The following is a 26,571-nucleotide window of genomic DNA, read 5'->3' on the forward strand; positions in this document are numbered from 1 at the left end:
AGGAGTACAGAAATCGATTTAAAGAGCCCTTTATATCGATATAAAGGGCGTTGTAGTGTGGACGGGTACAGCGTTAAATCGATTTAACGCTCTTTAAATCGATTTAAACGCGTAGTGTAGACCAGGCCTGAGATGTGTTTGGAGCTCGACAATTTAAAATCATCCCAGATTTATGAATGGATTTTTTAAGAGTAGATGATTGGCTGGTGCGTGTATCTAGGGAACGCTCTGAGCTATGGCTGGCATGCTGGGGATGTTCATTCATCCTGAATGGAAGGGGAAATCTGTCCGTATAAACAAGAGTGAGGTCTAGTGGTTAGAGCGGGGGGGCTGGGAGCCAGGACTCCTGGGTTCCACTCCCAGCTCTATGAGGGCAGTGGAGTCTACTGGTTAGAGCGGGGGGGCTGGCAGCCAAGACTCCTGGATTCTATCCCCAGCTCTGGGAGGGGAGTGGGATCTGGTTGATTCGGTGCAATGGGGAAGTTGAGTGACCGACCCAGCCTGGATAATGCTCTGTTCCTCCCCCTCTTTCCCGGGTGCAGGCGTCTGTGTGAGCACAAGTACGGGAACGCCCCACGGGTGCGGATCAATGGGCATGTGGCTGCTCGCTTCCCCTTCATCCCCATGCCCCTCGACTACATCCTGCCGGAGCTGCTCAAAAACGCCATGAGGTGAGCTCCCCTGTCCACCCAGTACATGGCAATGGGGCTGGCTCAGGGGGCGAGTAATGGGGCCTGGGGCCTTTCCCCTCCAGGGGGCGCTGGCTCTGATCCAGCCCCAGGGCAGAGGACTGGCTGGCTCGGGGGGCGAGTAGTGGGGCCTGGGGCCTTTCCCCGCTAGGGGGCGCTGGCTCTGATCTAGCCCCAGGGCAGAGGACTGGCTGGCTCAGGGGGGCAGGGAATGGACCTGGGGCCTTTTCCCTCTAGGGAGCACTGGGCGGATAGGCGGGGCCTGATTTTAGGCTAAATTTTTCACTCTCCTCCTTCCCCAGAGCCACCATGGAATCTCACCTGGACACTCCGTACAACGTGCCTGACATTGTCATCACCATCGCCAACAATGACATCGACCTGATCATCAGGTACTGTGTGCCGGCTGTCAGAACAGCCAGCTTAGGTTGGAATCCCGCCCCCAGTGACGGGATCTCGCCAGGGTCGCTGAGGCAAGGGGTGAAATTAAGAAAGGGGAAATGTTGTCCCAGGATCGGATGGGGCGTCTCCGTCGGGGAATAGGCGATCCTGTCCTAGATGGGGACCAGCTAGATGAATTGAAGTGGAGTGAGCTGTGGTTTATTGGCTGCATGGTACTGAGTGGACCCTGTTCCCCCTAATAGGATTTCGGACCGGGGTGGCGGGATTCCGCACGAGCACCTGGAGAAGGTGACGGATTATCACTTCACCACGGCAGAGTCCAGTGCTCAAGACCCCCGCATGAACACCCTCTTCGGGAACATGGTGGACATGGTCAACAGCGGCCAGTCGGGCCCCATGCACGGGTGAGTCTGGTGCTTTGAGCTGCAGTGACACCAGCTTTGTAGCATTCCCAGCATCCTCCCCCAACGGGGCATCCTGGATGGGTCCTCAGCCAGGATCCACCCAGCTGGGCAGGAGCAGGTTTTTCCCATCTTGCCAATATTGCCGAGAGTGTGAGGAGTTTCACTGTCCGTGAATTAAAATCTTGACAGTATCCATGCGTAGAAAAGCCGATTCCCTCCACCCTTGATTTGGGTCCATTGAAACGTTTTGTTTAGATCTTAGGAAAAACTTTCTAACGCTAAGGTTAGTTCAGACCCAGAACAGCTTTCCTAAGGAGTTTGCTGAGTGTGCAGTATCAGAGGTTTTTGAGAACAGATGAGACAAACACCTGTCAGGGCGGGTCTCGGTTTACTTGGTCCTGGCTCAGCGCAGAGGCGGGACTTGATAACTTTTCCTGCCCGACCCTTCTGTGATTTCAGCCTGTTTTCACCAGCTGATCAGTCTAATTAGCTCAGAGGTCGAAGGGCTTTCAAATGGGAAAATTGGAACGTTGTTGTTTTGAAAACGTCGAAATGTTTTGTCAGTTTCCAATTTGTGCTTCAATGAAAAGACAAGTCATCAAACGGTTCCCCAGTGACTCTGCCGCGCCGCCATTGGTTCCACAAACAGGAGTCTCTGCTCCCAGAAATGGTTAAACAGGACAGAGGTTTGAGCGGATGGATAGAACCCAGGAGTCCTGAGACCCAGGCCCTCCTGCTTAAACCCACTAGACCCCACTCCCCTCCTACACAGCCCAGGAGTCCTGCTTCCCAGTCCAGGACCACCACAGCATCTCTGTGTTGGCCATTTACAATAAGTTGTGTGCACAGGTGCTGACTTTTATTTTTCCTGGTGGGTGCTCCGCCTCTTCCTGCCCTCGCTCTGCCTCTTTCTGCCCCCACTCCACCCCCTTCCCCAAGGTTCCCTGACTGCCGGCTGCGCTCTGCCCTCCCACAAGCGCCTCCAGCCAGCCACCAAACAGCTGAGCGGCTGGTGGATGCTGAACACCCTCTATTTTTTTCCCCATGGGTTCTTGAGTACACACACAGTTGGCATCTAGGGTTGTGTGTAGTATTATTTATTAGCTGTGATTATGGTTGCGCCTCAGAGCCCCAGTCATAGCCCAGGACCCCATTGTGCTAGGCGCTGCACGTCATTATGGTAGCACCTATGTGCTCCATACATGGCCCAGGACCTATTGTGCTGGGTGATGTCTGTTATTTATTAGGTATCTTACAGTAGTTCAAAGAGCTGACATTCTCAGTCTATAACTCCCATGTGATTACCCCCTGGTCTGTCTGTCTGTCTGTCTCCGCCGCAGGTTCGGCTTTGGGCTGCCGACCTCCCGGGCCTACGCTGAGTACCTGGGGGGCTCGCTGCGCATCCAGTCCCTGCAGGGCATTGGCACCGACGTGTACCTCCGTCTGAAACACATCGACGGCAAGGAGGAGAGTTTCCGCATCTAGAGACTTCCCCCGTCTCGCTGGCCTGCCGCCCCCTCCGGCTCCGCATGGACATCGGCTTTGCTTCCCGTGTCTCTGTGCTTGGATCCCTATGGACCCGATCCCACGGCCCCGGACTCCTAGGTTCCCAGCGTCTCCGCAAGGGGGTGGGACTTTGTGCTTACGGACAGCACGTCGCCTCCCGCTGGTTATTCCAGTCCCACCCCTGGGAGCACCCTATTGGAGTCTTTATTCTAGGGGGGCGGGGCATGGGTCGGCCCCAACCCCAAACAGGTTTTTAAGGCAACGGACGCTTCCCGGCGCACGTACCTTCATTGGTAGCTCCACGCTGCCAGCACCTTGCGCACTCATTTTCTCACCCTTGTTTCATTCCCTTCTCTGAAGAAACCAAATCAAAGGATGGCATTGGAGTGCGGGGAAGGCTTTTATTGCTGTGCATGACTCCAGAATCGCTCCCCCACCTGTCTCTCCAGCCCGACCCCTTCACACTTTGGACAGGGGAAGATTTTTATGGTTGCACCTGGATGCTGGATTCCCGTCCCACCCACTGCACATGGCAGATAATTCTAGCCCTGGTTATTGTTTTCCTGCTTTCTCGTTTATTTCGGGGGTGGAGATGGGACAGGATGTGGATTTGACTCCCATCCTCGGGGGTGGCTGGGGGAACCAGCCCTGTGATGTGTATCTCGCTGTGATTCCGATTAAAAGTGCCGATTCTGAAAGGCGGCAAGGCCGTGTGACTCTGTGCCGGAGGGAGCAGGGTGGTTCCTAGCATCACTGTGATCATCTAGTCAGACACAAGCCATACAACTTCTGGGAATTAACTTCCGTTTGAAGTAGAGCAGATCTTTTAGGAAAACATCCCATCTTGATTTAAAATCTGCCAGGAATGGAAAATCTACCACAACACTTGGGAAGTCATTCTAGTGGTTAATTCCTCTCAGTGTTAAAAATGTGCCCTGTGTTTCCAGTCTGAATTTGTCTAGGTTCAGTCTCCAGCCATTGGACCTTGTTAGATTTGTCTGATAGCTTGAACAGCCCGTGATCAAATATTTGTTCCCCATGTAGGTACTTGCAGACTGGGATCAAGACACCCTCCTTTGCCCTTCTCTTTGTTAAGCTAAATAGCTGGAGCTCCTTGCGTCTGTCAGTCATGCTCGGTTCCAGGAAGTGGGTGGGGGCAAGGTTGGATGTTTTGCTAAAAGCTCTGCTCTAGGAATTATTTTGGGGCAGTTCTGTGACCTGTGTTAGACAGAGAGGTCAAACAAGATGCTTCCAATGGTCCCTTCTGGCCTTGGAATCCATGACCTGCGAAATCTGGAGGATACAGGTACAGGGCGTTGTGAGAATGGCAGTGGAGTTCAACGTATGAGTGTGGATGATGATGCGGGAGATGAGGAAAAAAAGTGCAGGATGACACACGGTGTCCCTGCTGTGTAGCTCTGCTCTCAGCCTCTCGTTGAGAAGGAGCTCTTCTGATTGCTTGAGGGTGTAGTGGAAAGGAAATGATCTGATGAGAAATTAGCCCTTTCTCTGCCATCAGTGAGGGCAAGAAAATTCCTCATTTAAACAAGAAAGGGAAGTTGAGGTTCTCCTCTGTTCACATGACATCTTTTGGGGCTGGGGCCTATTCTCTCCTTCTGGAATATCCAAACAGCAGGGGGGGATGGCTGTTCCTGCCCCCCCATCAGATATTATATCGGGGAGGGTCCCCTAGGAGTGTTTTCTTCCTTCAGGAGCCCGTGACTAGTGCTATTCAGGGACCAAACAGCCTTCTGGAAGCAAAGGTTTATTAGCCAATAGAACAAAATATTTCAGGAAAAAAATAGTTTCAAAATAACCACCAGCCAACAGGTGTGTCTGGCTTCATCCTGTCTTATGACGAGACTCGGATGGATTTTTTTATCATTTCAATGGATAATCCTGATGTTTATTTTTAAGTATTTTTAAATTTTTTTATCAATTACAGTTTTCACCGTTGTGCAAAATTATGGGGGGTCAAACAATAATTTAATGACAGTAGAGTCTGAGATTCAAAAAGTTCAAGCTTTAGAACCGTTCAAACACAAATTGGCAATGTCCCAAGTCCAAGTACGTTTGCGAGACAAGGCGGATGAGATAATATTTTTTTATTGGACCAATTTCTGTTGGTGCGGGAGCCAAGCTGTCGGGCTACACGGAGCTCTTCTTTAGGTCTGGGAAAGGTACTCAGAGTCACTGCTAAATAGAAAATCAAACAGATAGTACAGTGTAAATAGTTCATACTCAGCCTCAGGGACCTTTCAAGGTGGACCAGCTTGTTAACGCTCCTTTAGTCAATGGACGGAAAAACAGGGTGAGCGGGTTACAGATTGTTATGATAAGCCATAAATCCAGTGTCTCGGTTCAATCCATGATTTTGTGTCTAGCAAAATTATGAATTTAAGATCCCAGGCTCATCTTTTGAAAGTGTTGTGCAGGTTTCCTTTGAGGATGGGGACTGATAGGTCAGATAGAGAGTGATTGCTTTGTGAAAAGTGTTCATCCAGCACCCACGGTGTTTCTGTGTTTTATCATTTTGCTGTGCGAGTTCATCTGAGAGCACAGTGATTAGTTGGGTGAAACCAGACAATTGCTATTGAGGCATTTAGTGCATTGGATGAGGTATCCCACATGTGTAGGACCTTGGATCTTGAAAAGTGTCTTGTAGGGTGTTGATCATTGTAACAGTGGAGAAATGTCTTCAGGTTTTGCATCTCTTGTTCTGGCGCCGCTTTGAGTTGGTGTGTCCTCGTCTGTGGGGAGCTCAGTTCTGATGATGAGCTTGGAGAGGTTGTTTGAGGGCCAGAAGAGTAGGTTCAGGAAAGATTTCTTTCAGGATGGGGTCCCCTTGGGGAATGGGTTGTAGTTGTTTGATGATACCCTTTATGGGTTCCAGCGGGGTGGTAGGTGACAACTAGAGGCATGCGGTTGGAGTGAGTTTTATTTCTGTATTGAAGTAGGTTCTCTCGGTATTTGGGTGGCCTGTTCTATGATGAGATATACTTCTCTGGCGGAGTGTCCTTGTTTTGTGAAGGCAGTTTTGAGTGTGTTAAGGTGTATATAGCAGACTATCTCCTCAGAGCATCTGAGTGCCTGGCTGTAGATAACAGATGTCTTGGTGTGTTTGGGGTGATTACTAGATCTATGAAGGCAGATGTGGGGATCCGTAGGTTTCTTATATATGGTTGTCTGTTGTGTTCCATTGTTGAAGTTGATTGTGGCATCCAGGAAGTTGATGCTAGTGTGGGAATGTTCCAAAGAGAGTTTAATGGACGGATGGTGGTTGCTGAAGTTGTGGTGGAAATCGATGAGGGAGCTGAAGATGAAAATATCATTGCTGTATCTCAGGTTTATCATTGGGTATTAACGGGACACGTCACCTTCAATGGGCCCTTAGAATATGTGCTAACCGGTTACAGTAAATTATCTGTTCGATCTTATATTTAGCTGTGACACTCTGAGTTCCTTTCTCAGACCTGAAGAAGAACTCTGTGTAGCTCAAAAGTTTCGTTACCTCTCCCAACGGAAGTTGGTCCAAAAAAAGCTATTACCTCACTCACCTTGTCTCTCTGATATCCTGGGACCGACCAACAATGCTGCATAAGTCAAAATGTACACAGTTAATAGCCAGCCTTAAACCAAAGGCCAATACATTCTCAGGCAGCGTTTTCCTTAGTTTGGCTCTCTGTAAATTTCGATTATTATTGATGGAAATATGTTTGCATTGGTTCGTGCGTGTATGGTGAAATCAACGTTAATTGACATTTACCAATAAAAATCTACTCCTGGCAAAGCACCTTCTGCTTCACTACAAGCTCAGTTAGGTAAGCTTCACTTTTCAGTTCCGGGAGCAGACTCATTTACATTATTTTAGCAAGCCCAGAAGTCTGCTCCCAGTTAACTCCAGATAAGGAAAGCATCTCAGTGCTTGTCTATATGGGAACGTTAACCTCAATAGCTATTCCTAAATTGCTCCCCATGTGGATTTACGGCTTGTCTACACATGGAGTTATTCCTGATTAACTATTCCAGATTCACTCCTTGTGGGAGTACGCTTCTTCTGGAACAAGGGTACCTTATTCCAGAATAAATGTGTCCACACATGGAGTTAATAAGGAATAGCTATTCTGCTTTTAAATTCACACCCTACCTAATCTGAATTATTTTCCCTATGTACCCATGCCCTAAGATAACGCCCCTCTGATGGCTGTGCCATTGTTTCACAGTTAGAGCCATTCAGCCTTGTTGGCTTTCTGCCCCAGCTCTTTTGACAATGGAGAAATGTGTTGAAATTGTCTTCTCCAACATACTGCCCTGGAAATTCCATACTTAGTGGGTAAAACACCAGGGAGGGAGAAGACCTACTGAAGCTAAAAGACAATGTCGACCCAAGAACAAATGAGGATAAACTGGCCAGGAATAAACTGAGGCAGGAGATCAGAAGAAGGTTTGCACCCATTAGAGGAGGGAGGTTACATAAGAAACATAGGAGTTGCTTTAGTGGGTCAGCCCAAAGGTCAATCTAGCCCACTGTCCTGTCTCTGACGGTGGCCAGTAACACAGCTTTGTGGAGAGAACAGAACAAGGCAATTATGGAGTGATCTACCTCTGTCTTCCACTCCTGGCTTCTTGCAGTCACAGGTTTAGGATGGCTCTAAGCATAGGATTGTGTCCCCGCCCAGCTTGGCTAATAAACATTGATGGACCTGTCCTCCATGAATTTATCCAGTTGTTTTTTTTTTAATTAACTCAAGTTACACTTTTGGCCATCACAACATTCTGTGACAAGGAGTTCCACAGGTTAATTGTGTGTTGCGTGGGAAAAGTACTTGCTCTTGTTTGTATTAAACCTGCTGCCTGTTAATTTCCATGGGTGACCTCTGGTTCTTGCGTTGTGGGAAAGGGTAAATAACACTTCTCTGTTCCCTTTTCCCACTCCGTTCCTTATTTTGTAGACCTCCCATCATATCCCCCTTTAGTTGTCTGTTTTGTAAGCTGAACCGCTCTAATCTTTGTAGTCTATCCTCATATGGAAGCTGTTCCATACCAATGACCATCTTGGTTGCTCTTTTCTGAACCCATGGATTTGTGTAGTGGCATGATGATATTTTTCTGTCTTCTTTTTCTATCTCTTTTCTAATAGTTCCTGACAATGCCGCTGTGCATTGAGAAGTTCTGGAGCTCGTTCTCAACCCCTCCACGCCCTGCATAGGAGCAGTGAGTGCAAATAATCGAATTGGTTTGAAGATGCAACCCCACATCGAGGGGTAGGATCAATACCAGGGCTGGAGTTATTCACTATATTTATTACAGGCTGGGAATAACGGGATGAAGAGGGAGATGGGGAAATTGGCCAGTGTCACCCAATTTTTTGGGGTGGGCTGGATGGTGAAGGGCTTCAGAAGGGGCTAATAAAATGGGTATTTGGGCCATTGGCATCCAGTGAAGAAAGTGCAAGGGGGCTGCATCTAGGGAGTGATGGTAAAATATAAGGAAGCAGCAAGAAGAGAGAAGAACGGGGCCCTGGAGAGGAAAGATTCACCACTATTGAACAAGCGAGGGAACCACTGCAGAACGCATCTGAGCTTCCCAGATCAGTGGGTGAGAAAGGACCTAGGCAGAGGGTGGATATGACAGCAGATATCACAGGGAGAGAAGCAGCTATTAGGTAGGTCTTAGCCACCTGGCAGTTTAACCAAGATCTTCAAGTCAATCTGGGAACCAGTTGGCAGCCATTATTGGTCACAGGTTTGGCTCGTGAAATGACACCCTGCTTAGCTGCCAAATTCTGCACCAGCTGCCGTGTCCGACCGGGTCTAACGGCGAAGTGACAAAGGCTTGGATGCCAATTGCAAAAGTCACAATTACAGAAACAGTTGCAGCCTCCCACATCTCCTGCCGGCACCTTGACCATTTGCATGGGATGGGATAGTTCACACAGGTGCTTTGAATTCTCCCTCCCAGCAGGGAAATACCAGGAAATCTAAACCAGCCCATCTGCGGTTTCCCGAGGGACGTTCCCAGACCTCACATCCCGATGGATGAAGAAATCGTGGTGCTGCTATGATCATGCACAGTGCTACACAGGGATCCCTCTTCTAGTTAACAACGCAATCCTGGCAACAAGAGGGAATTGCTCTTCTCCATCAGTTGCCTCTTGGAGTGAATTACTGGTTATAAGTGGTTGAAACTCTAAGGGCAGCCCATGGCAGTCAAAATTGGACTCTACGGATATAGAATGAATGAATCACCTATGAGGATGTACCTTTTGAGAGATGGTTTTTCTCTCACCAGGGTCTAGGTCTCACTGAGTATCCGATTCCTGCTCTGAATTTGAACCTTCTGGCTCAGGGTCTGGTTCCGTCTCTAATTCTTGCTCTGGATTTGAGCTATCTTCCTCCTCGGGCTCTTGATCTCGCCGAGTCTCTGATTCCTGCTCCAAATCGGAACCACCCATCTCCGGGTCTGGCTCAATGTCTGATTCCTTCTCTGGATTTGAACTGTCTTCCTCCTCCAGCTGTGGATCGGGCTCTGGATTGAAATCATCTTTCTCCTCTGGCTCAAGGTCTTGCTGAGTCTCCGATTCCTGCTCTGGATTGAAACCATCTTCATCCTTCAGCTCTGTATGGTGCTCTGAATTGAAAAAATCTCTCTCCCTTGGGTCTGGGTCTCGCACAGTGCGTGAATCTCGCTCTGGGTTGAAAAAATCTACCAAGAAAAACAGAGGAGGAATAGGTGAGCGGTATTCGGTTCTTAATTGTCTTCGTTTGCTTCATTTATCTCCATACACTCATATAACCTGATTAATGAATGGTGCAGCACACAGCTCTAAGAAATTCTCAGACAAAAGTTACATGAAGTTTGAGAGTATTTACGTAGGTGTGATTCTAACAGTCCCATTATGCCAACTGGTGAAGGGTGTCTTGTAAAGTATCATAAAAACTGGTGACACGCTGGTAAGAGTCAGGATGTAGGGGTTGTATATAGGGATGTATGTATAATCTAAGTGTACGTTGTGAAGGCCAGAGGCGGATTAAGGTTTCATGGAGACCAAATGGGGGGTCTCTCCCACCCTTTCTGCCTGTGGCCCTGCCCACAGCCCCACCCTATTCTGACCTTTTCCCCCCCATGACCATGCCACTGTTCCTCCTATGATCTCACCCATTTCCTTCCCCCTACAGGAGCCCCACAGCCCATTTCTCCTTTCTGCTTTGCCCCACATGCAGAAGCTCTGTCCCCCCTAGCCATGGCCCTGGGGCCACAGCAGGGAGCGAGAACTCCTCCAGTCCCAGTGCCACAGCTTGGGTTCGGGTGCCTGGTGCTTCTGCCGGGAAGTGGAGTTGGGGTTCGGGGGCTTCCCCACCTGGTGGCAGATTGTTTCTGGGGCCCCTGAGCGCAGGCCCCATCAGTCCAGTGGCTAATCCGCCACTGAGGAATAAACCTGTCCTTGACAAAAGAATGTGGATCAAGAAAAACGGCATGGCTGGATCACAAGCACAGGGCAATAGAAGGACATTGACATCTAAGATAAACGAAGTGATCAAGCCAATTGAGAGAGCCAATGGGCCTGAGGTGGAAGAAGGGGCCTGCTGCTTGCACCTGGAAGAAGCAGCAGCAGCCGGGGAGAGGAACTTTATCTGGGTTTACTGTTCACAGAGTTCATCTCAAAGGCATTCTGGGTGGTGAAAGGGAAGAACTGGGGGCTCCACAGGTATCCATCACTTGGGACAAAGGGATCAATGCCCTCTGATTCTGTGACCAGAGGCTCCTGAGGGGCTGGTGATGCTGGTAACTCGATGCAAGTTAGAAAGCTGCTGAGGCGAAGACTGGACCTTGCTAAAGTGAAGTTTGAGTTACTAGAAAGCATGTTACTTTCGTTTTGTTTGTAACTTCCGCTCTTGCTTAGTATCACTTCAGTCTCTGCTCTTCCTTAAGGAACTCAGGTTTAGTTTTACTACGAACCATCTCGGCACTGGGTATGAAAGTAAAATGGGAGTCCTCAGCCAAACTGGTGCGTGTCCTGCTTTTTGGGTGTGCTCGCTCTCCCTTTGGAGACAGCGGATTTAATAATTTCTGTGAGGGTCTCGTGAGGGGGACCGGATGCTGCCGAGAGATGTCTCTATGGAACTCAGGAATTGGGATTAATTGAAAGTCACCTGCAAGGCAAGGTTAAGACTGGCTGAGTCTCGAGGAGTTTGTGGTGGAGCGGATGGGCTGGTGCGGCAGGGAGCTGACACACAGTTTAAGCACCAGCAAAGCTGAGATAGAGAAGAGATACTGTGGCTTATGGTTAAGGGCACTCTGAGGACGGCGTGACAAGAGACTGTAAATTCTTTGGGGCCGGCTTTTTGTACTGTGTGTGTGCAGCACCTTCCCATTTCATCTGCTGTCGTTTAGGGCCCTGTGGGGGGGCAGAGTCCCCTAAAGTCCCCCGCAGACCCCACTTCAGGTCTCTTTCTCCCCCACCCTGGCAGACGCCCAAGGGGTTCTGGGAGCAAACAAACAAAAAAGAAAGTCCTTTCCCCTCTCTCTTCCCTTATGGGACAGGGGAGTCTGTGGGGAATGGAAAAGAAGCCAGGGTGACCTGGAGCTCAGGCCGGCTGCCAGGGCCAGGTCTTTGGGCTAGTTGACACCCTCAACCCTTCCTTGGGAGGGCACGCGACTGCGAGGCCGGGGCCTGCTGCTGGCACAGTGAGGCCGGTTGCTGTCTCCTTCTCAGCTCTCTGAGGCAGGGCAGCTTCTCCTAGTTCACTGCCCCTTCTTGTGGAAGGTTTTCCCCTTTGAATCTCCCCCTGTACCCCCCAGGCAGCGCAAGCCTCATGGTTGGGCATCATTGGCGTTGAACAGGTGTTTGGTAGTCCCTTCTCTTTCGCTCTGAGGGGCTCCGCCACCCTAGTCTGGTCCGGGCCATTTCTGTGCCCATGAGCGGTCGGGGAATCCCCCCTTCAGGGAGGCGCACTTGCCCCGCACCCCCGCCTGCCAGAGCCCCAAGCGGTCCCCCCGCACGGCCAAAGGAGTCACAGCCCGCCCACCCCAGGTGCCCCGGGAAGTTTGAAACTCCCTTTTCCTTTGTTTGTTGGGCTGAGCTACCCCCCACCCCTCCCAGTGCCGGGCCAGCTCCAGTGCTGTCCCGAGCAGCTGTCCCGCTCCCCGGCTGGCCCCAGCACCACCCCGGGCCGCCCCTGGCTGCTGGAGGGCCTGAGCTCAGGGCCGCCAGCTGGAGCTCTGTTGGCTTCAGGTACAAAGGGAAGGCAGGGCCCCAGGCACAACGTGGGCCGTGCCCCGGCTGGGTCGGGGAGGTTTAGCCTGCCCTGGCCTATGATATCTGCCACCTGTGCCTGTCCTCTATGTCGTTAAGCCCGTATGGTTCCCCTCTCCAAGCACCATTTGGCAGAGGGATTCCTTTGATCAGCCCCTTTGGCGCGTTCCTCCACCTGCCCAATGGCGATGCTCTGGCTTCATTCACGGCACAGAAACACAAGGTCGCCATTCCGGCAGATGGCCACACTACAAACAGTAAACCGTAAGACTGTGCAGTGACCAGACAGCAAATGTGAAAAATCGGGACGGGGGTAGGGGGTAATAGGAACCTATATAAGAAAAAGACCCAAGAATCAGGATGGTCCCTATGAAATCGGGACATCTGGTCACCCTAATTGCCTGGCACATGGGGAGCTGGCCCATGCCTGGAACTCCCAGGCCCTCCAAAAATACAAATAATAATGATGATTATATTAATATAAATTAATAATAAAAGTAATTTTTTCTTAAAATAAATTTGTTTAAACCAAAATTTGAAGTTGACAACGTATGTTGTGACCTAAAATTCATATAATCTGTTAAACTCATTTAAATAAATAAAACGAATATCCTAAATCAATCAGCCCCCCTCTCTTAAGGAGAAAAAACAGCCTCTTTAACTACTTTTTGCGCTCAGGCCAGGGTCATCAGAACAGGGAAGGCCAGGGGGCCATGCCCCCCTCCCCCCCACTGTTAAAAATGGAAGGACTATGTCATTCTACTTTTCACCAGCCATAAGGGCGAGGGAGGGGAGGGAGGGAGTGGAGAGGAGCAAGTGGAGGTGGAGTCTTGGGGGGGAAGAGGAGGTGCAGGAGCTGGGCCTCAGGAGAAGGGGCGGCATGAGGGCGGGGGCTGATGGAGAAGGGGCGGTATGAGGGCGGGGCCTTGGTGGGAATGGGTGGTGCCAGGGCTGGGGCTCAGGGAGAAGGGGCGGGGCTGGGGCAGGGCTTGGGGGGCATGGCCACAGTTTGGGCACCTATGGTCCCTCCCCCCTTTAGGGGACTTCCGACACTCCTGGGTCAGACTATAAATCTAGCACAATATGACAGTTCTGCTAGAAAGTCAGCGCTTATGCTTGAAATGCAGCTTACCATATTCCGAAGGTTGCAAAAGCCGATTTGTGCCTGGGAATAAGATTTCTAAACACTCCAGAAAATCTCGGCAGGTTGACTCCCCCCTTTTCTGTATGTAAATCAGCAATTTCCTAATTCTGGCCACTTTGTCTTGTAGCTGGTTCATGCTGTCGTACTCTTCCTCTGTGATGACGGACTGGGCTAGTAACTCATCTAAGACGCTCTCGGGGTCTCTCTGAATGATTCCTATCAGCTCTTTGCGTTTGGTGCATATAATCGTGTATTTGTCGCCAGTGGCCATTGCTACCGAATCACAGGCTCTGGAACGATTTAATAATAAAATGATATGAGATGCAAGAACTAGAGATAGAGAAGGAGCTAGAGTTAGAATCACAGAAATGCCAGGCTGGAAGGGACTTCGAGAGGTCATCTAGTCCAGCCCCCCTGTGCTGAGGCAGGACCAAGTAAACCTAGGACATTAGGTTTCAGAGCGGTAGCCGTGTTAGTCTCTATCAGCAAAAACAATGAGGAGTACTTGTGGCACCTTAGAGACTAAGAAATTTATTTGGGCATAAGCTTTTATGGGCTAGAACCCACTTCATCAGATGCATGGAATGGAAAATACAGGAGCAGGTGTAAATACATGAAAAGACGAGAGTTGCCTTACCAAGTGTGACGTCACTCTAACGAGACAATTCAATTGACAGCAGGATACCAAGGGAGGAGAAGTAACTTTTGATGTGTCCATTTCAGACAGTTGACAAGAAGGTGTGAGTAACAGTAGGGGAAAATTAGTATTGGAGAAATTAGGTTTAGGTTTTGTAATAACCCAACCACTCCCAATCTTTATTCAGGCCTAATCTGATGGTGTCCAGTTTGCAAATTAATTCCAGTTCTGCAGTTTCATGTTGGAGTCTATTTTTGAAGCTTTATTTGTTGAAGAATTGGCACTTTTAGGTCTGTTACTGAGTGACCAGAGAAGTTGAAGTGTTCTCCTACTGGTTTTTTAATGTTATGACTCCTGATGTCAGATTTGTGTCCATTTATTCTTTTGTGTAGAGACTGTCCGGTTTGGCCAATGTACATGGGAGAGGGGCATTGCTGGCACATGATGGCATAGATCACATTGGTAGATGTGCAGGTGAATGAGCCCCCGATGGTGTGGACATCAGTGACCGGTTTTTGTCCAACCTGTTCTTAGAAACCTTCAGCAGTGAGGATTCCACAACCTCCCTTGGAAGCCTGTTCCAGAGCTTCACTGCTCGCACAGTTAGAAAGTGTTTCCTAATATTTAACCTAAATCTCCCTTGCTGCAGATTAAGCCCATTACTGCTTGTTCTATTTTCAGCGGACATGGCGAAAAACTGATCACTGTGCTCTTTCTAACAGCCTTGTAAATATTTGAAGATTGTTATCAGGTCACTCCTCTGCTTTCTCTTCTCTAAACTAAACATGGCCAGGTCTTTTGACCTTTCCTTATAGGTTTTGTTTTCTTATCATGTTTGGTGCCCTCCTTAGGACGCTCTCCAGTTTAGCCACATCTTTTTTAAATTGCAGGGCCTAAAACTGGACACAGTGCTCCAGCTGAGGCCTCACCCATGTCCAGCTGTTAAACAATCTGTGAGATTCATGAGATTCCTCCATTTCTTCTTGTAAGCGGAATGGTTCCGCTCTCAGAACTGGGCAAAGAAAAGATATTTTGGTTCGTTGGCAATTCAAGCCATAGAAATAAAAAAATTGGGTCAAATGAAATGTTTTGTTTGACCTGAAAAAACAAACGCTTGTTCCATTTTGAGCGTTTTTTAAATGCTTTTGATTGTTGTTGTTGTTTTCCAAACAAAATTAAAGGACTTTTTGAAACAATCATTTCAAACTGATAAACTGAAACGTTTGGTACCAGAAATGTCGCAGTTTGAATGTTTTGGTTTTTTGGAATGTGTTTTTTTCCCAAACCAAAATGATTCAGTGAAATCAACATAAATTTATAAACTGTTTCATTGTTGCTGAATCTGCGTTTTTTGCCAGAGTGAGTTTCATATGACAAATTCTGCCTAGCTCCAGCTGGAGTACCTATGGTGTGGAACTGTTCACGGTTCTGTCACTTCACAGGTATCTGGGCCAAGACTTCAGCTCTTAGTCCAGGGGAATCAATTACTTTTTGTCATGGTCCAGATTTCTTGGTCAAGATACGCTCAAGCTCTGTCCTGCGTCTGACGAAGTGGGTATTCACCCACGAAAGCTCACGCTCCAAAACGTCTGTCAGTCTATGAGGTGCCACAGGATTCTCTGCTGCTTTTACAAATCCAGACTAACACGGCTACCCCTCTGATACTTGACTCAAGCTCTGGACTCCAGAGAAATGTTTTTCACACTGCAAGTGCCCGTGTACAATGCTGTGAAATATACCCAGGGGCTATTGCTCATATTTTTAGTGCATTAAATGAAAAATAAAATCAAAGCACTATATAACCTAAAAAAACCCTCCAAGAAAGATGTAATAAATTACAGCTAAGCCTTTGAGAAAGTACTTCGATAAAATGTTAAATAGTTGCAAATGTTACCATTAAAATACTGTTTTAAGTTTTGAATGAGTATTGTCAAATACAGCTATTATAGGCATAGCTGTATGTAGATAATATATTAAAAACTTTTCAGCCTTTTGTGGTTTCTTTAACGTACGTATCCAAGCCTGAAAGAAAATAACACTTTGTACACATGAACTCTTCATCCTTTCACTACAGAGTCAGAAGCCCCTGGAAACCTTCTCTTGCTTGGTGATTTCTCTGATCTGTGTTTGCAAACCCACAACCCTCCCGGAGGGCTCCCAACTTGTGGAGGATTCTCACCCAGGCACTAACATCTCCATCCTGCAGTTCCATGCCTACTGGTGGCCGTGCCCCACCCAGTGTTGGTGGGTGCTCCACCCACCCAGTGGCCTGGATGACCCTAGGGGCATGCTCCCCAGCACCTGATTACCTTAGGGACCCATGGGTGCAGGCGCTTCCCCATCAGGTCCTCCCCAAGCAGTGATGGCAGGTGCCCCTCCTGTCCAGTGGCCTCTGGTCCCACAAGAGAAGAATGCTTCACCCCCTTTCATCTTCCCATCCTGCGCTGGGAGCAATCTCACTTACCTGTTGGCCTCTGTGTCCTAGCTGTTGCTCTGCTTAACCCTTTGTAGCCTATGAGCCAATGTCTTCATGGAGGCTGGGTCATAGGCAGCCTTTGGTGGCTGTGCTGGGGCTTTGCTGATCCTGATGAGTGTATCTCGGTGGTTCAGGTGCTTCTCCCTGGTCGGAGTAATTTTCCATTCCTGTCAGAGCCAGCTACCAGCTGCGTGCTGCCCCTGAAACTGCTGACTGAGGGATGGGGAGACTAAGGAGGGAGGCAGCCAGCAACTCTCATGCCTGTAAGATTTGCTGGTGCAGGGTGAGCTCCTCTCCCGTCTCTGCAATCCCAAATCTACACCAGGTCAGGAAGGCTGGAACAAAGCGTGTCCTGCTTCCCTCTGAAACCCCGAGTCCTGACGGGATTCCAGGCGGGGCTGAAACCCCGAGTCCTGACGGGATTCCAGGCGGGGCTGAAACCCCGAGTCCTGACGGGATTCCAGGCGGGGCTGAAGCCCTGAGTCCTGGCACATCCTGTGGGGTCCGCTGAAAAGTCTCTAGCTGTCCGGGTTTGGACCACACGGGCTACCTACTGACAACCCCATCTTAACCCATGCAAGGAAGGGGTCAGGGCCAGTTCAGATAATGATGCCAAAATGTAACTGCAGCTCTCGGGCCTTTTCTCTTTCCAAGTTAGGTGCTGAGAAAATTTCCAACCCCCAAAACACCTTCAAAACAGTGGTGCAGCTGATGCTTTCTCTAGCCGCCATCTCAGAGGAGAAAGGGAGCGGCTACTGCTTTTGCCAGGTGGCTACCAGCTTGGCTAGCCAAGTCAGTCCTGGCTGCTTCCTCCTTTTCTGACACTGGGGAGGTAAGATTTAGAGGCAAGAGCTGGAAAAGCCATAGTCCTATTTCAGAGCAGAGTGAAATATCCATGCGTGTTTCACTTGGGCCTTTCCATGATGATCACTGGACCCAGTGCTTTTCAAGGCCTGCATTCAATTCCCTGGCTGATGCTAGACAGGATGCCAGACTGGCTGATCATAATGACCCCTTTTGACCTTAACCCAGAGGTGGGCAAACTGTTGCCCGCAGGCCACATCTGGCCCACGGGACCGTCCTGCCTGGCCCCTGAGCTCCCGGCCGGGGAGGCTAACCCCCAGCCCCCTCCTGCTGTCCCCCGTCCCCTGAAGCCTCAGCTCACTGCACCAGCAGCGCTCTGGCCTGCCGCTCCTGCTGGGCAGTAGGATGGCATGGTTGGCTATGGTCATGCAGTGTGGCTGCCAGTCCTGGTATCAGGGTGGGGAGCAGAAGGGTTGGATAAGGGGCAGGGGGTCCCCGGAGCAGTCAGGGGACAGGGAGCAGGAGGCGGTTGGATGGAGGTGGGAGTTCTGAGGGGCCTGTCAGGGAGGGGGTGTGGATAGGGGTCTGGGCAGCCTGGGGACAGAGAGCAGGGGGGTTGGATGGGGATGGGGTCCTGGAGGTGGGCAGTTAGGGGTGGGAAGTCCTAGGAGGGAGTGGTCAGGGGACAGGGAGCAGGGGGCAGTTGGATGGGGGTGGGAGTCCCAGGGGACCTGTCAGGGGATGGGGGTGTGGATAGGGGTCTTGGCAGACAGGGAACAGGGAGCAGAGGAGGGGGGTTGGATGGTGTCCTGGGGGTGGTGGGTCCCAGGAAAGGGTGGTCAGGAGACAAGGAGCAGGGGCGGGGGTTGGATGAGTCAGGGATTCTGAGGGGGGCAAGTGGGAGGGGGCAGATAGGGATCAGGGGCCAGGCTGTTTGGGGAGGCACAGCCTTCCCTACCCGGTTTCAGAATCCCGATGTGATCCTTGGGCCAAAAAGTTTGCCCACCCCTGTCCCAAAAAAATAGATCATCATAGAGCCCGGTCCCCCCATCCCAGCTCCGCTTCTGCTTGGCCAAACCCAGTCTGCGTAAGACGTGAGGAAAAGCGCAGCAGGCAGCTCAGGATCTGGCCAAAGAAATATTTAGCCGGAAGGAGGCTCAAGTGTTTATTGAAAAGTAGCACCTACCTGCCAGGTGTTGAGAGAGATCCCACCTCCCAGCGAGGTGTCTGCTGTGCGTTACAAAGCAGAAATGCAGAGTCACTCTAGGCGACAGATCCTGTCCTGCAGCAGAGTCTTGGCTCTGCTTCATACAGCAGAAAAGCTGAGTTGCTCTCTAGATCTTCTCTTCCAGGGAGGAATCTGCTCTGCTTTCAGTAGCAGAATAGCTGAGTCAGGCAGGGGTTGTGAGCCGGCTATGGGGGCAAGGGCATGGCTGGCTTCTCTCTGGGCACCTGGGAAATCAGGGCAAGAGAAGTCACAACCCAGAGACACTTTGCATCCTCCTCCTTTCACGTGGTGCTTGGCACAGTCCCTGATGCTATTTGTGTCTGGCCGGGGATGAGCCAAGATGAAATGGAGGTGGTATGAGCTGAGGTCACGGCATTCACTGCCGTGCTGGCCTGCCCTTCATCACACAGCATGGCTGGCAGGCCTGAGCCAGCTGCGTGAGGTGGAGGGGGGAGGGCAGTTGGTTTTCCGCTCCCTCCACCACACATGGGCTGTTTTGGATCGGCTCATTTGGGTGCGGCCACACTAAAACTAGGGACCTAAATACCACTGGCATCTAAAACACCTTTCACTGTCAGGATCTTCATCTAGGATCCTATTTGCAACGATAGGTGCTTAAATATCTTTAGCATCTGGTCCTAAGTAATAAGTTCCAGGTTGACATATGGAGAAATTAGATAAAAAACATCGAACTCTCTTGGTGGATGGTTGCAACGTAACACCACTTGTATTCTTAGTGTAATGACTGACGCCCCCAAATGACGAATGAGCACTATTCTTAGTAACAGGTTTCAGAGTAGCAGCCGTGTTAGTCTGTATCAGCAAAAAGAACAGGAGTACTTGTGGCATCTTAGAGACAAACTTTTTTTTTCTCCTGCTGATAATAGCTCCTCTTAATTAATTAACCTCTTAGAGTGGGTAGGGCAACTTCCACCTTTTCATATTCTCTGTATGTGTATATATCTTCTTCCTATATGTTCCATTCTGTGCATCCGATGAAGTGGGCTGTAGCCCACGAAAGCTTATGCTCAGATCAATTTGTTAGTCTCTAAGGTGCCACAAGGACTCCTGTTCTTTATTCTTAGTAAATAGACCAGAGTCCTGTTACCTGAAATTTGGTCAGCTAGTAAGCTTAGGGAGGACTAATGGCCCACAAGAGTTTGTCAGAAAGCAGCATGTTTATTATATTGATAGCTAAGCTCAAAAGAAAGGGTGTGGGGTGGTCACACTCACACACTCACACTCCCAGGACAGCGCTGGAGATGTCAGGATCCTTCAAGGTAAGTGTCCCACAGTGCAGCAGAATGGTGCGATGAAGGTAAGTCTTCCCAAGGCATGACGGAATGCAACACGGCGAACCACTGGCCAGGTGGTGTGGGCAAAGGGCCTTCATGGGAGGTACAAGCTTGTGAGTGCACTGGCGAGCACATGGCCCCTTCTCCTTTTACGGGCCTGCTCCTCATGGCCTGCGACTAGAGAAGACTTGGCCATGTCTGGTTGGTCACACTCCACCTCGGGCTGTGTCCATGCAGCGTCCATGCATTGAGTATGTGAGTGCTGCCTAATTAGAGTCCTAGACACCTTGTCTTCTCTGGAGCTCTTCTGATCTTCCAGCTGCTCAGCCAGCCCATTCATCCCACAAGCATTCCAGGAGGGCGGGGAAGGGGGAAAGCCATTTCACAGGTATTCAGAGAGGGAGAGGAGCCAAAATGGGGGTGGGGAGAGTGTAACAGACTTTCTAAACATACAGAGCATACAGGTCACCGCTGCTCCTACAACAACTCTCAGCAACCTTTTTGTTCTTTGTAGGTGAACCAAAGTCCCAGCATGCCTTGCGTTTATAATTTGTTATATTTCAGATGAACCTAAGCTGCACTTTAGCTAACCTAGTCCAGATACCAAGAAAAGGGTCACTTGTGATTGGTATGTGGCTGGCGTTTCCTGTGGTTAATTAAAATAATCTATTGCAAGATGTGTTTTGCTGATCAGGAAATTGCTCTAACCAATGTTTCCTGTCATAATGACTCGTTCTTTTGCAGCTGATAAAATAATGGATGATTGAACAGATGCCCTTAGCTTATCAGTTGATAAGTTGGAGAGAGGTCAGAGAAGAGCCATGAGAATTATCAAAAGATTAGAAAACCTGCTTTATAGTGACCGACTCAAAGAGCTCCATTTATTTAGCTTCACGAAGAGAAGGTTAAGTAGTGACTTGCTCACAGTTTATATGTATCTACAAGGGGAAAAAGGATTTAATAACAGGCTCTTCAATCTAGCAGAGAATGGTCTAACACAATCCAATGGCTGGAAGTTGAAGTTAGAAAAATTTGGACTGGAAATAAAGAGCAGATTTTTAACAGCAAGAGTAATTAACCATTGGAACAATTTCCCCAGTGTCATGGTGGATTCTCCATCACTGGTCATTTCTAAATCAAGATTGGATGTTTCTTCTAAAGCTCTGCTCTCAGAATTATTTGGGGGCAGTTCTCTGCCCTGTGTTACACAGGAAGTCAGACTAGATGATCACAGTGGTCCCTTTTGGCCCTGGAATGAATGAATCAATTATGTAGATCAGATACCATGAAAAGAGGTTCACAGTCCATAGGCGATTTTCTTTGTCTCTTTTCTGGAAACCGGCGTAGTCTATAAAGGGATGCCTGTTTCTATAGAAGTGCATTGTCATAGATAAAATAGTGTTATTGATAAGGGATATACATAAATGCACTGTAATTGGTAAGATTAATAATGGACAAAATGAACAAGAAACAATGGTATAGCAGATGTGTTCTGAAATCAATGCGACAGCTAACCAGTAATCTACTGATTAATGTCTAAGCCTTAAGAGCTAATTGTGATTGCAAATTTTCCCAGTGGTAATTAAGTAATTACAGCTGTTATTGGCTTATTGATTCAAAATCAAATCAAATCATGAGAAAGGATTATCTTTGTTCTACACCAGTACATAAGGGAACATCATTTTTGGAGCTAGCTGGAAGAATCCAGTGCTGCTAAACTGCTGCCCAGACTGGTTGAGTACAGTTCTCTGAAAACATTGATCCAAAGTGCAGCGGCAGCCAGAAAAGCAACAGAATGCTAGGGACCGTTAGGGAAAGGAGAAATAATAAAGCTGAAAATATTGTGCTGCCTCTATATAAATCCATGGTACGCCCACACTTTGAATACTGTGTGCAGTTCTGGTCGCCCCATCCCAAAACATATATTAGAATTGGAAAAGGTAGAGAGAAGGAAACCGAAAATGATTAAGGGGTATGGAACAGCTGCCCTTTGAGGGGAGATTAAAAAGATGAAGACTGTTCATTTTAGGAAAAAAGAAGACTAAGGGGGAATATGGTAGAGGTCTATAAAATCATGACTATGTTATTAGTAGTATTAGGGGTCACCAGATTAAATTAATAGGCAGCAGGTTTAAAACAAACAAAAGGAAGTACTTCTTCACACAATGCACAGTCAACCTGTGGAACTCCTTGCTGGAAGATGTTGTGAAGGCCAAAGTATAACTAGGTTCAAAAAGGAATTAGTTATGTTCATGGAGGATAGGTCCATCAATGGCTATTAGCCAAGACAGTCAGGGATGCAACCCCATGCTCTGGGTGTCCCTAAACCTCTAACTGCCAGAAGCTGGGCCTGGACAACAAGGGATAAAGTGCTTGAAATTGCTCTGTTCTATTTGTTCCCTCTGAAGCATCTAGCACTGGCCACTGTCAGAAGACAGGATATTGGGCTAGATGGACCATTGGTCTGACCCAGTACGGCCATTCTTATGTATGCTTTTCCTTTCTGTATTCTACTGTGTTAATTTTTGACTAATAATCTCTGATTAAACAATCTCAATTGAGCCAATTATTTGACATCTTGCTGAGTTATTGTTGTTATTTAAATTCAAACACTCAACACTGTTTAAGAATTGCTCAGCCATCAAGATCTTTTAGAAAAGGTGGGACAGAGGCTGAAAGAATTACAAAAAAAACCCTCAGAGGTCTAATTGTGAGGTTTCTTAAGACTTTCTAAATAGCCCAAGGAAAGTCAGTATTTGCAGCCTTGCTGATGAGTGTAGATTGAAGAGACTTCCCTTTCTCCCTGTCTGTGAATGAATGAATTGAAGTATAGATATCAAATATTAAGATACTGTATTATCTTGTCCGATACAGAAGAGGGAAAAATAAGGAACTAGAAGAAATAAACTGTTGTGATTAAATGAAGAAACTAGGGGTCACCAAATGAAATTAATAGGCAGCAGGTTTAAAACAAATAAAAGGAGGTTCTTCTTCACACAGCGCACAGTCAACCTGTGGAACTCCTTGCCGGAGGAGGTTGTGAAGGCTAGGACTATAACAGTGTTTAAAAAAGAACTAGATAAATTCATGGAGGTCAAGTCCATTAATGGCTATTAGCCATGATGGGTAAGGAATGGTGTCTCTAGCCTCTGTTTGTCAGAGGATGGAGATGGATGGCAGGAGAGAGATCACTTGATTGTTATCTGTTAGGTTCACTCCCTCTGGGGCACCTGGCATTGGCCACTGTTGGTAGACAGGATACTGGGTTGGATGGAACTTTGGTCTGACCCAATACAGCCGTTCTTATGTGGAAAAGGAAAGTCGACTGTAAGTAGGCTTGGCAGAATTGGAATTTTTTAAAATAATTTTGATGGATAATAGCAATAATTATTTTTAAGCTTTATTGTGATTTTTATCAATTTGAGTTTTCATCGTTGTGAGGGTATTATGGGGGAGGGTCAGACAACAGAGGGGGCCAGACCGTTATTATATGAAGACAGTAGACATTGAGATGCAAAAAGATCAAACTTTATATCCACTAAAACAGAAATTGTCAACATCACATGTCAAAATGTACAAAGTCAATATCCTTAAATCAAACTCTGCTAAGTTCTCGGGCAGGAATTTTCTTACTTTGCCTCTTTGTAAATGTAGATGATTATGGATGGAAATATGTTGTCACCGGTTTGTGCGTGTAGGGTGAAATTGACATTTACTGATAATAATCTTGTACTTTCAAACCTATTTATATCCTGTCTCTGCTTTGGGGTGGGGAAGGGGATGGGGCAATGCCTTTCTCTTGTGTCCTGTAGATAGAGTCTCTCCTCAGTGCTATAGTCAGGATTTCTGTTAGTTTGGCTTTCTGATATTGTCCTATCACGTCGTTGAAACAGTTCCTTCCCCTGTGCAACCTCATCCTTTCTGCACTGCATTTCACCTGCCTTCACGTTACCCAGTTACCTGCATCTTTGAGCCTGGAGCCCTTCACAATCCTCCCACACCAAAATAACATGGTAGCATCAGTAAATTTCCCCTCTCACTGTTCACCCTGTAATCCTGGGCCATTAATAAAATACTGAGCAGTCCTGAACCTATCTGTGATTGCTGGGACTCCTGTTAACCCCTTCCCCAACTCAGAACATATAAGTAACATCCTAACGCACTTTGCCGAGACCACAAAACTAGTCAGCAGGGATGAGTTTGTAGAGCTAAGGCCAGAAGGGACCATTTGATCTAGTCTAGATTAAACTGGAGAAATTCACCCAGATCCACCTGAACTGAACTCAGTAATTTGTGGCTGGCTAAAGTATCATCCAGGGACCACCAGGCCGTTGCTTATTCTGGGGTTGGTCTCTCTGAGTCTCTCCTGTGGCAGCTGTTCCATAATTAAATAGCCATTGGGCCAGCTACAGAACGAGCAATTGACTTCTTAGCCCAGTGGCCAGGGCATTTTCCAAAGAGGAGGGACTCCCAGGTTGGAGTCCCTGCTCCACTGCTTATTTCATTCACCTGGTGATTAAGGGATGTGGGTGGGGTGTCAGAGACCAGGGTTTAAGCCCCTAGTGTGACAGAGATTTGAAAACTGGTCTCCAGCCTCCTATGTACTCTAATCCCTTGGGGATGCAAAGATCACTCCTTCTAGTTGGTCTTCTGTGGGCAAGTGCTGACCTGGTCTGGGCACTTTAACTCCAGGCTGGTGCATTAATATGGACAGAAATTCCAGGGTATTAACGTGACCATATCACCATACAGCACTGAACAGCTGACCTCAGTGATCTTGTCCTGCTTTCACAACCACCATTAACTATTCCTATAACCTCTGATGAAGGATACAGACACAGTCTCATAGTGAAGATGTGCACCTGGGATGTGGCATGCCAAGGGATGTATCTGTATGACCATCTATAATGCAGATGGTGCCTTTAAGGGCTGAGCTTCTGTGGTAAAGCCTCCTTTCCCAAACCTGGACTTTAGCGTCCAAAATCTGGGTGCTTACCTGAAACTCCCCCAAGCTCACTACCAGCTTGGATATTTTCTCGCTGCCACCAACTAGGACTATTGGGGTTCCTAGTACCCCCCCCGAGTCACCCCAACCTTCCCCTGGGGGACCCCCAAGACCCAGAGCCCTGGGTCTCCCTCTCTTCTCTCCCAGCTTCCCCCCCTTTCCTGGGTTAGCCGGTGCGAGACTAGACTTCACTCTTTGAATACAACCGGAGAGGCAATCTAGCGTCCCCGAGGCTATGCATTCACAGCTAATCACAGCTAGCACACAAGGAGATTCCCCCTCCCTGGTCTCGTAGCAGTAACTAGAGAAAAACTTCAAACACAAGAGAACAGAGATGATTCTTTTTCTCTTTCCCCGTAGCCTGCTCTTTCCCTGGAAACAATAGGAAAATAGCCCACAGCCTGGCTTTTCCCTTCCCTTTGCCTCACTAGGAAAAGAAACTCCCACCAGTTTTCAAAAGAACTTTATATAAAAAGAAAGAAAATACAAAACAATAATCTTGCATTAAGAAACTCAATACAGGCTCTTGCTTATAAGAAAATATGAATAACCAGTCTGATTTAAAAGATAACCCCATTTAAACCAGTCCAGCAAATCAACACACCTGAAAATACAACACAAAGCTCATCACAGCCAAATTACTTTGTTTTCCTTTGTACTCACAGACTGTTAGTAGAATATTTGAGATGAGATGGAGTTAGAAGAAAAGCTTGTTTACCCACAGCCGAGGAAACAACAAAGACCCTGAGTATACAAATTCCCGCCCCTCTTTTAAACAACCCAGTTCTCTGATTGGTCCTCTGGTCAGGTGTTTGGTTCCCTTTGTTCCCCCTTTACAGGCAAAAGAAAATTAACCCTTACCGTACCTATCTACTTATGACAGCTTCCCAGACAGAGTCCAGGCTGGTGCTGTGACACTCTTGTTTGGCACACACAGGAAGAGCAGGACACAGAATAAAGCCAGGGCCAGGCACCGCTACCCTAATACTGCTAATAATGTGCAAGTTCTAATGAGTTCCCCATCTGGGCTGGGCTACCATAATCCTACTAATAAATGTGCATTTCCTAATAGAGCCCAGTCTTGGGTGGGTCCCCTCCAGCTGCTTCCATAATACTGCTAATCACGTGCATGTCATAATGGGTCCCCATCCCATTTGGCTACCATAATCCTACTAATAAATGTGCACTTCATCATGGGGGCCCAGTCTCAGTCAGGGACCCCTCCTGCTGCTACCGTAATACTGCTAATCATGCACATGTCATAATGAGTCCCCTTCCTAATGGGGCTACCATAATCCTACTAATAGATGTGTACTTTGTCATGGGGCCCAATCTCCTGCTGCTACCATAATACTGCTAATAACATGCATACTATAATGAGGTACCCATCTTGGGTGGGCTACCATATTCCTAGTACTAAATGTGCACATCACCTTGGGGTCCAATCTCCAGCTGCTACTGTAATACTGCTAATAATGTGCAACGCACATGTTGTACACTACAGCATTGATTTTTAAGTCCAAAGAAAAGGGAGGGAAGTGAGATGGATTTTAGCTGGAATCCTCAGCAGACATAGAAAGGCCCAGAAATATCCAGGATTAGGGTGTGGCTGATTTTGGACATGCTCAGTCACTGGTTCTCAAACCGGACAGGAAGTTTTCATTAAGGGCAAGCAGTCTTGCAGCCTTCAGCCTCTGAGAGCTGAGCCAATCAGAGTGCAGGGGC

At 48.1% G+C, this 26,571-nt stretch overlaps 2 protein-coding genes across 4 annotated transcripts in view; one reads left to right on the plus strand and one right to left on the minus strand.

The window, feature by feature from the left end:
* Positions 1 to 3,699, plus strand: part of BCKDK (branched chain keto acid dehydrogenase kinase) — a 19,272-nt gene extending 15,573 nt beyond the window's left edge. The window contains exons 10-13 of one of the 2 annotated variants that reach the window (XM_032763961.2): positions 543 to 671; positions 992 to 1,081; positions 1,334 to 1,495; positions 2,836 to 3,699. In XM_032763961.2, coding sequence (XP_032619852.1) covers positions 543 to 671; positions 992 to 1,081; positions 1,334 to 1,495; positions 2,836 to 2,980 — 526 coding nt within the window. In that variant the 3' untranslated portion in view covers positions 2,981 to 3,699. The remainder of the gene's footprint in view (positions 1 to 542; positions 672 to 991; positions 1,082 to 1,333; positions 1,496 to 2,835) is intronic. The other variant, XM_075064744.1, reaches the window with a different exon arrangement.
* Positions 3,700 to 3,804: 105 nt separating this feature from the next.
* NOL3 (nucleolar protein 3) lies at positions 3,805 to 16,715 on the minus strand. Of its 2 annotated transcripts, XM_032763963.2 has the most exons (3): positions 16,503 to 16,715; positions 13,390 to 13,691; positions 3,805 to 9,706 (listed from the first exon to the last, which is right to left on the minus strand). In XM_032763963.2, the coding sequence occupies exons 2-3, from the start codon at positions 13,670 to 13,672 to the stop codon at positions 9,303 to 9,305; spliced, it is 687 nt and encodes a 228-aa protein (XP_032619854.1). In that variant the 5' UTR covers positions 13,673 to 13,691; positions 16,503 to 16,715; the 3' UTR covers positions 3,805 to 9,302. The 2 variants fall into 2 exon arrangements, with proteins under 2 accessions (XP_032619854.1, XP_032619853.2); XM_032763962.2 differs by lacking the exon at positions 16,503 to 16,715 and having other exon boundaries at positions 13,390 to 15,009.
* Positions 16,716 to 26,571: the final 9,856 nt, after the last annotated feature.

This window comes from Chelonoidis abingdonii, chromosome 4 (assembly GCF_003597395.2).
Source record: "Chelonoidis abingdonii isolate Lonesome George chromosome 4, CheloAbing_2.0, whole genome shotgun sequence".
NCBI classification, from domain to species: Eukaryota; Metazoa; Chordata; order Testudines; family Testudinidae; genus Chelonoidis; species Chelonoidis abingdonii.